Source organism: Drosophila montana, unplaced genomic scaffold, assembly GCF_035044405.1.
Source record: "Drosophila montana isolate Dmon_TW-CO22-7 unplaced genomic scaffold, ASM3504440v1 contig_3617_1, whole genome shotgun sequence".
Lineage (NCBI taxonomy): Eukaryota > Metazoa > Arthropoda > Insecta > Diptera > Drosophilidae > Drosophila > Drosophila montana.
The window spans coordinates 29,655-39,578 of NW_026998502.1; the positions used below are offsets into that span (position 1 = coordinate 29,655).

Genomic DNA, 9,924 nt, shown 5'->3' on the forward strand with positions numbered 1-9,924 from the left:
ACATTTTTCGCCATCTCTCTCTCTCCCTACAACAGCTGAGGAACTCCTCGGACACGCAGGTAATGCTGCGACGCGTTACGCTCCAAACTTCCGGCCTGTACCGCTGCGAGGTGTCCGGCGAGGCGCCCGCCTTCAACACCGTCTCCGAGTCGGAGACAATGACCGTTGTGGGTAAGTTTGAGAGTCCAGACTCATATTAATAAAAAAGTGCTCAGTAAAAGTGCAATAAGCCCCTCCAGGAGGGCTGCAGAACAGTTGGATGAATGTGTGAAAAACAACAAAAATTTAATTAAAATGCTAATGGAACATCTCCGACAGTCCACAATGTTGTGAATGAATGACAGTTTTAAGTGGGCTTCCATTTGAGGGCGAGGCAAAAGATGTGCAACAAAATAAAAAAAAGACGAAAGGCGACAAAAAGCTGACAAAAGTCGAAAGGAGCAGCAGCAACAGATTTTATATAGAATTTGTGATTGCAACAGTTGGAAGTGAGAAAATTGTTGAAGGCATTTGCTTGGGCTTAAATTGCAGAAACAGGTGAGAATCTGGTCAAAGCAATATCTTAATTGTTTTTGCCTTAAACCGCACTCTTATCAGGAGGCAGCCACAGGACTTTCACCACAGCTGAGACCTTGCAACTTGTCGCCTCCGAGCATAATGAAATTCATTCTCAGCTGCGGCTGCTGCTGCGAGAATCCTTGTAAGAACGCCCTGAGCTGCCTTGGCCTCAGTCGCAGCCGCAGCCGCAGCCTCCCTCTGCTTTTTAAAGCCTTTTCACTTTTCTGTTTTTGCTGTTGCAGCCCTGGTTCCATTCTGTTCGCTTTTTTACTTAATACAACTGCATAATCTAAGCAAACAATTGAAATGGAATTTGCAGTCGTCCTCGTCGCAGTCGCAGTCGGAATAACAAAAGCCAACGGAGAGCTGCATACATTCAGGCGCACTCGCATGTGAATGCGACTCCCCACTTCGAAGGGTCTGTGCGAGTGTGTGTTCGAGTGTGTGTGTGTGTGCCTTTGTGTGCGTGTGTGTGTAGATAAATGCGCTGCCATGGAATTGCAAGTGTGTGGGCGTGGCTGCTGCAACTGTCATTGCAATTTGAAGTAAAATTATGTTTTCATGTCGTTGCGATTTAGTTGAGTAAAAAAATGGGTTAAGACAAAGCGCCATCTGCCGGCTGGGAGCGAGTACCACCGTTGCCTTTTGTCTTCAGCGTCGCCACAAGAGCCCTCGGAAAACTCGGAAAACTTGGCATTATATTTACATGCATATGCAAAGTGCTTTGGCTTCGAATTTTATTGGAATTTACGCCACGCAGCCACAACTCAATCAGAAACCACAGCAGCCGCCAGGCCACAGCCGATAGCCTGCAGCTAATCACAAATTTATAAACTCATAAAAAATCAAACAGTTATCAATATGTGCAGCAGCCGCACAACCGCAGTCGCAGCGGTAAGCAGCGAATGCCTCGGGGAAGCACCAGCTCATCACCATCACCATCACCGTCACCATCATCATTATCATCATTGGCATTTTGATCATTATCTTTAGCTGGCTGCCCACTTGACGCCCACTTTGAGCACATTTCATGCTGATTTGGCAGCCTTTGGCAATCCCTCGTGCTCTCTAACAACCCCTAAGAACAACGGCTCAGACGCTTCGGAATGTTGCGGAAATGGTTTTGCATATTAAACAATGTCCTCGGCGCTGCCAATTGGGCGACATTCGACTCGATGAACAAAAAAAAAAGAAAAAAACAGAAAAAGGCTGCCAGTCCACAGTCTCCAGTCCCCAGTCCCCAGTGTCCCCAAAGAGCTGTGGGCGGGCATGGCAAATCGAACCGAAAAGGGGCAAAGCTGGCGACTCATCATCAACAACTGCGCCAGCAGCAGCCGCATCCTCATCATTCAGCTCCTCGTCCTTCCCAATTTCCCACTCCCCTTCATCGGCCAGGACATCATCTTGGTTATGGCCGATGCTGCTGCTGCTGCAAGTGAGCCATAAAATATGCTTTAGTGCGTTTACTTCGTGCTTTCCCTGGGCCCGATGCCACAGTGGACACAAACAACAGCACAGTGGAACGACAGCTGGAAATCACGCTCAAAAAAGGATAATCAAATAAACTGTTTGTTTTTAATTTACCAAATTCATCATCAAATTCATAATAAAATTTTTGCTCAAAAATTTTTTTCTTGATTGCCTTTGCCCCACTGTCACAAATAATAGCTCAGTGGAACAACAACTGGAAATCACGCTCAAAAAAAGAAAATCAAATAAACTATTTGCTTTTAATTTACCTAATTTCCTCGCGCTTCTACAAATAGTTCGAAATCAAATTTTTGCTCAAATATTTTTTTCTATTGCCTTTGCCCCACTGTCCTATATAAAGCCTTACTTTTGCCTGCTCCTTGGTCAAAAAAAATGTAAAATATTTAAATAATAATATCCTTTCTGGGGTTTCGCTAGATCTACCCGGGAATGCAGTCCGTATCTAATTGGAATTTTATATCGCAATGTGCTGGCACCTCTTTGACATTTATGCGCCCCTCTAGTAAACCAAGTCTAGAGGGGATTCCCCTTGCTTACCTGCTGCTTCTTACCAATTGAAATTTACATTAAGCGAAGGCTGCCGCTGCTGCGGTCAAAATGTGTCGAGCTGCGCTCTCTCTTTCTCTCTCTCTCTCTTTTGGCTTGGCCTGGCTCTCTGCTGCGGCAGCCATTACTCATACGCCGGGTTGGACGGCTGCTGTGCTGTGCTTCGGAAACGACTTAAGAGCTGGCAACAGTGGAAATCGCGACAGTTGTTGTTGTTTTTCTCTCCATATACAGCCCTCTTGGCAGCTGCTGCTCCCCAAGCGGCCCTCGTCCGTTTTGTTATCTTTGGCTTTACATATGGCAACGATTTTTAATGCACGATATGCTGCGCTGCGTCGTCGAGGGCATGTTTGAGCTGAGAAAACATTACTGTAACCAGTTACTGTTACAGCTACAGTTACAGCTACTGTTATTCCATTCGTCCTCGTCCTCGTCCTTGTCGTATCTGTATCTGGTGCTCCTGACGGCTCCTGAAATAAAAGTAAAGCGCGTTGTTTTATAATTAATGAGCACGCAAGGCGCGAGGCGCTGCATATGTCCTGTTCCTTTCTCTGCACGAGTATGCGTGTGTGTGTGCGTGAATTTATGGTGAAGTGCACTTTAAAGGACAAACATACATATAACTCACTTTGGTGCTTCCTGCTGAGGTTCTTGCCTCGCTCTCTCGCACGTCTCGCATGCACATACTTATAATGTGATCGCTTATCGATTTTACAATATAAAAAGCAATTGCCCGCATAAGGTCCTGCATGTCCATGGACCCCCCCTGTGCTCCTGCAACACCATTTCGTAGGCTAAGAAAAAATAATAAAAAAAATTATTATATGAGATTTTTATGAGCTTTGAGTGGCCACGCAGCAAACTACAAGACATTTATGGCTGCTCCCACCGCGCCCCCTCCAGCCATTAACCCCTTCAGAGATGGCCTTGCTAATGAACTGTAAATTTTAAAAAGGGAAACTCCAAACGCTCAACAGGCACAGCGGGTGACAGCTTAATAATACAGCTGCTGGATATCTGAACAGAGAGATTTACAGGGCTCCATTTCTTTTGGTCTCAAGCAAATATTTAAGCCCTTATTTCCTTGACATCCCTTTACAACCTCATTCTCATTCATGAGTTTCCCAAAACTTATTTCTCTTTATTTGCTACATATAGTTTGATAAGTGGAGTAAGCTCCAAATGCACCCAGAGTCCTGTACAATTAATTTATGGCCACATTAAAACAATATTTAATTTCAATTGCAGCTGAAATAAATAGCCAGAGAGAAACCACATGGATTGGTTGCCTGCTCATAATTCATGGCTGCAAATGTTTATGAACATTTTTGAGAAACACTTAATGGCAAGTCTGAATTTGCGACTCAAGGCCCAAACATGTGCATAATTCACACAAGCACACAGGCTTTGCATATAGATCAAGTGGCTGCTGGCAGCCCAATTCCCAATATACAGCCCCCAAGCCCCTGGCCCCAGCTTATCGCCTGCTCCACAGCAGCTGCAAAGTGCGCTTACCTCCCGTTTCCCCGAAAAAAAGAGAGAAACAAAATAAATAAAATAAGGGAAGAACATACCACAGCATATTAAAAGGCACCCCCAGCTGTGTTGACTAGATGCGCAGCTTGAAAGGCCTCTACCACCCCCCCGCCCCATTTGTTGCCACTTAAAACGCTCCCAAGTAGTAGTTGTTGTTGCTGTTGTTGTTGTATCTGTTGGCTTTGCTGTTGTTTTTGTCGGTGGCATTTGGTCGCCTGCAGGCAGCTCGGCTGCTGCCTTAGACGCTTTTTCACCTTTTCGCTAGGATTTTCGTAGCGTTTTCCATCTTTTTTTTTCTGCCTCATTCCTCGTATTCTTTTTGGCTGCACAAAAGGTAGCAAACGAGCAGCAAAAATGCGATCAAAAAAGGAAAAAAGGAAACCCAAAACTGCTTAGTCATAGGAAAATGCTCGAAATATACTTGAGCCATGTTCCATGTTCGCTCCTTGCCCCCAGCCAGCGCTCGACTTAGTGCAGCTTGCCTTGTCCTGGACACTATGGGGTCCTGCCACACGGTCTGGGCTTTGTCCTCTTCCTGCTGCTGCTTCTGCTCCTGCTCCTTCCACTGGTCCTGGTCCTGGTCCTCGTTCCGTGTGCCAGCCGTCGCCGCAGGTCCAAATATTGTTGTTGGCGTTGCCATTGCGTGCGGAGTTTTTACCAGAATAAATTGCAAACACACCCATATGCGTGTGTGTGTGTGGCGAGTGTGGTGTGTGCGTGGTGTGTGGCATGCTAGGGGGCGCCCTTAGATTTATGCGACAAATAAAACTAAAGTGCGACAATATGGCGTTGGCTTAAAAAATAGCCATATAATATGAAAACAATTATCAGACCGCTGCCCAGAGGTGTGTGAAAAAGGTTTTTGATCTTAACTGCCAGGCAAAGAGTGCGTAACAAATACAAACACTTGTACAAAAATAAAGGAAATCCCCATAAATCTCTATATATAAAACTGTTTGTTCTGACTGACCGACTGAGTGACTGACTTACCGACTGATTAGTGATCAACGCACAGCCCAATCCGTAAGAGGTAGGAAGAGGAAATTTTCACTGTAGTTTCCTTATGTGATGAAGGTACACGAAAAGACATACATACATACATACATACATACATACATACAAACATACATACATACATACATACATACATACATACATACATACATACATACATACATACATACATACATACATACATACATACATACATACATACATACATACATACATACATACATACATACATACATACATACATACATACATACATACATACATACATACATACATACATACATACATACATACATACATACATACATACATACACACATACATACATACATACATACATACATACATACATACATACATACATACATACATACATACATACATACATACATACATACATACATACATACAATTCTTCTTACCCGCTCCACCTCCTCCTGCTCCACCGCCTCCAGCTGCGTTGTTGAATTTCAGCAGGGCCTACTTAAGATTTTGAGAATCGAGGAGGAGAGCCCTTGGTAGAGATTCGTTTTATTTAAATTTGCAGCAAAGCGACAATTAAGCTTGAAAACAAACATGTATGCATACATATGTATATACATAAATGCACACATACATGCATGCATACACTAACACTCACACACACAGGCAAACACACACACACACACACACATATACAATACTTATAGCCTTCGTACTACTTATCTAAACGCAGCTTCTAGCTTCAAAGTCTTTGTAATCCCATTATTCGATCCGATTGATACATATATGGTTTACAGGGTATCTATTAGTCGGATATGGCTCTTTGTGATGCCATCGATGTATATACAGATATATGTTGTAGTTATTTATATAAATCACGTTTAATAGGAATGAGATGATTTTTTGTGTACATTGTAAATAATATAAGCAAAGCGAGAGTTGCCTAAACATTATGATTCTATGCCATGTAGAATATACATATTTGTGTTCCGCAGTAAGAAGACGTCTAAAAATATTTACTCTATTCATAAATTGTTAGTTTATTTTATTAAGCAATTTAGTCTGCTCCGATATGGGCCATATGATAGAATTGCCGTTTCGATATTTACATTAGATAATTGCTTTTTGCTAAAAGGAATTGCTCAAAAATCTGTCTATTCGTTAAATCCAAGTTGCCCATTTACCATAGAAATAATATTTCTTATTCTATTATTGGCATATCGATTGTAGATTTGTTCGTATATCTGTTGTCCATTCAAACCAATTTTCTTTCAATTTAATTTGCACATTTTTTTTTTTTTGTTAAATGCAACTTTTATGGAACTGAAGTCAAACAGAAATGCAATTTACAAGCCAAATGCAATTGCCATCCATTTAATATGTACGCATTTATGCAGCCAACCCGACCTCCCGCTCGGCCCTGCTGCAGTGCTCGGTGCCATTTTCATATATGGCTGGTCATATTTTATAAAGCTTCATATTATCCATATGACAGAGTTGCCGCCCACACAAGAGGCAGCTGCACTAAATTGAAATTCTGGCTAAAATAAAAAAAAAGAGCAACCAAAGCAAAGTAAACTTCACTTTATAAATTACAAATAAGCAACGAGCTCGGGCCCCGCTTTGACCTACAACCGGAGCTGGCCCGACATACGGATTTGTACTATCCTGTACAGAGCCGGGTCTGGACTGGAACCGGGCCTGGAAATAAACCTGAGTCTGGGCCTGCTTCGGATTCGGTTGCTGTGCCTGTCATGCGGCCAGTGGCTGAGCGAGCGAAGCCACAACAAAAACTCCGACAGCTTCTAAGGAAAATTAATTTTTTTTTAAAACCATTAAAAATTAATTTTATTTTATGGAAGAGCAGCCACACACACACAAACACACATATACGCACACACACACACACATATGAAAGGGGCAGCTGCAAATGTTATGAAATTTGTGAGCCTGGCTAAAATGAAACAAGAAATTCTACGCCAGTTTTTATTGCAGAATGGAGTGTGAGTGTGTGTGCGAGCGTGTGTGAGGGAGGAGGAGGAGGTCTCTTTGGTTTTGCCATGGTATATTTATAATGCATACAAACACTCGACTGCGTCTCGGCCGGCTCACAGTGGGCGTTAACTGGACGCCGGGGGGCGCCACACTTGACTTGATTCCTTTCTTTCCATTTTTGTGGATTTTCCTTCTTTTTCTTCTTTTTTTCTTCTTTGTATATGCCCAAAAGCGCTAAGCAATGAGCGAGCGTGTGGCCAAGTGGTTGTGGGCGTTAGTCCTTGCCACAGCCATAGCCATAGCCATAGCCATATCCATAGTCATACTCGTAGCCGTGGCCATAGCCAGATGCCTTAACAACAACACACCAACACGCCCTCACGCCTCCACACACACACGCTAAAATAAACTTTGAATAAGCATTTCGTATGCGTATAAAATGGGCTTCGCTCTGTAGGTCTGTGTGCCGTGTTTTGTATTTTACTGGCACAAATCTCAACATAAATCTTAAGTATGCCCCAGTCCTAGTCCCAGTCCACAGTCGCAGTGCCAGTCCGTAGCTCCGAGCTGCACCAGATACCCCCGACCAGCATCCACATGGCTTTCATTATAGCCACGCGAAGGCAAATAGGCGAAGCTGCATGTTAAGTAATAAAGCAAAAGGCGCTAAAGGAAGCTTGGTAGCTGGCATCTGCTAAAGGACTCGGTATCCTGCTCACAAACTGGCCACCTAGTGCAGGGCAACAAAATATTCAATTTCCCTGGCTCATTAAAATTAAATAAATGCGCACTCTCTCTCCCTTTGTCTCTGTCGCTTACTCTATCTCTTTCTCTAGCCATAGAGACTCTCGAAAGAATCTAACAAATGTGTGCGCTCTCACAATGGGTCAAATAATGCGAGAAAATGTATAACAAATTAATTATTGCGCTTTCCTTACGTATGTCCCACATACCTCCTTATTATTTTTTTAATTGACAAGTACAAAGCAGGTCAGTGCCACGCCCCATTCTCGAAGTAGAAGCCATTATCTGCCCTTGGCACGTTAATTACTCTGCAGTTACTCTCTCGCGCGACACACTGCTGATACAGGAATTTCACTCACGTGAGCGTTAAATATTTGCATTCCTCTTTGCGCGCTATCCTTAAGCGATTTACCGGCAACACTTATTTCCCAATTGTAGTGACTTTAAAAATGAAACAGAGCTTATTTAACAGTTGTTGTTGTTTTTTCCCTCTTGTCATAGACCTCGCCCCACAGTTCATTGACAAAGGGAGCGCACAACATACTTGCGAATGTATGTAATTACAGTTAAAGGCTTTTTGATGTCCTTGCTGATTGCTCTTCGATGTAAGGGGCCACTCACGACCTGCCTTAATTATGCACGAGTGTGTGCGACTCTTTCTCTGCGCTTAATTCAATTATATTACAATCATTTCCATTACCTGACCAGTTGTGAATAAAGTTAAGCAAATTATTTTAAATGCTTTACAGTGACACCGAATCATGGGCCGAAAATATCCGGCGGGCAGCCGCGCTATCAGATCGGGGACACCGTACGCGTCAATTGCACGTCGGCACCGTCGAAGCCCGTCTGTCACCTGAGCTGGCTGATCAACGGGGAACCGGCACAGAAGCAGCATCTCAAGCAGTACGACAAAATCGTGATGGGCCGCGATAGCCTGGAGATGGCTCGACTCGGATTGGAGTTTCGTGTGCGTGGATATCACTTCAAAAACGGCGATATGAAACTCAAGGTAAGTCCAGTCGATTTGCAGCCATAATGCACAACTAATTGGCATTGCTTTTGCTTTCAGTGCGTGGCCAAGATCAGTTCCCTCTACTGGCAGAGCAACGAGGAGAGCGTGGAGAGCGATCGCCAGCAGCGGGCGCCCGCCCTAGAGTCACGTGAAACTGTGGCCGCCAAATCGAGCACGATTGGTAAAACCCTGGGGAATGTCGATTACTCAAGGATTCGAATGACTCATCAATATGTTTGCTTTACAGGTGCTGCTGCCTCGAGGCAACCCTCGCATCTCATCTCGCTTCTGCCAGCCCTGCTGCTGCTCTTCGGCGCCGTCGGATCCTGGAGTTGGCCGCCCGAAGGCGCTGGCAGTTAACTGGCTTCAGTGAATATTTGGAACGCAGCTTAAGGAGATCATCAAAAGCAAACCTTGCCCAATGTTGGGATCTGTCGCCAGATGACATCATATCTGAGAAATTTAAGTGTAAAAGCAAAACATATCCTATGCCAAATTTCATAGAAAAATCTACATACACTAACGAGTACATTGCGCTAATATTAAAAACAAGAATTTCATTTAATTGATGTGTACGGATAACTCCGTAAACCAAATGCAAAATCTTTCAAAATTAAGCAAAAAAAAAAATAAAATTAAAAAAAAATATTTAAAAAAATACTAAAAATTCTTATGTATCGATTAAATACTATTTACATGAGAAAAACTACTCAACTTAAGCATTTAAGTAAAACTTAAAATTTTGTAAATATTAAGCGTAAACTTTAAGCAAGCATGAACCCAAAAAAGAAAGTGAAAAAAAAATGTTAAACTAAAAGAAACTTAAACAAAAATCATAATGAAAATATAATTTTCATTTAGTGTAAAGATTAGTCCATCAGTTGATGTTGAATTGCGGAAAATCAGCAAAAGCTCTGTAAAATATATTTTTTTAATATTCTAAACGAGTTATTATGCACTTGGTAAATTTCTATGATTTCTCAAATGAAACGACTTTTGTCCTATTATATGAATATAATTTAAACTTCCTGTTAGTTATGAGT

The 9,924-nt window shown here is 42.7% G+C and overlaps 1 protein-coding gene across 1 annotated transcript in view; it reads left to right on the plus strand.

Annotated features, from left to right (window-relative positions):
- Nucleotides 1–9,491, plus strand: part of beat-IIIa (beaten path IIIa) — a 35,659-nt gene extending 26,168 nt beyond the window's left edge. The window contains exons 4-7 of the mRNA XM_064692483.1: nucleotides 36–171; nucleotides 8,616–8,878; nucleotides 8,939–9,062; nucleotides 9,129–9,491. Of these exons, the coding sequence (XP_064548553.1) occupies nucleotides 36–171; nucleotides 8,616–8,878; nucleotides 8,939–9,062; nucleotides 9,129–9,241 (636 nt within the window). The 3' untranslated portion in view covers nucleotides 9,242–9,491. The remainder of the gene's footprint in view (nucleotides 1–35; nucleotides 172–8,615; nucleotides 8,879–8,938; nucleotides 9,063–9,128) is intronic.
- Nucleotides 9,492–9,924: the final 433 nt, after the last annotated feature.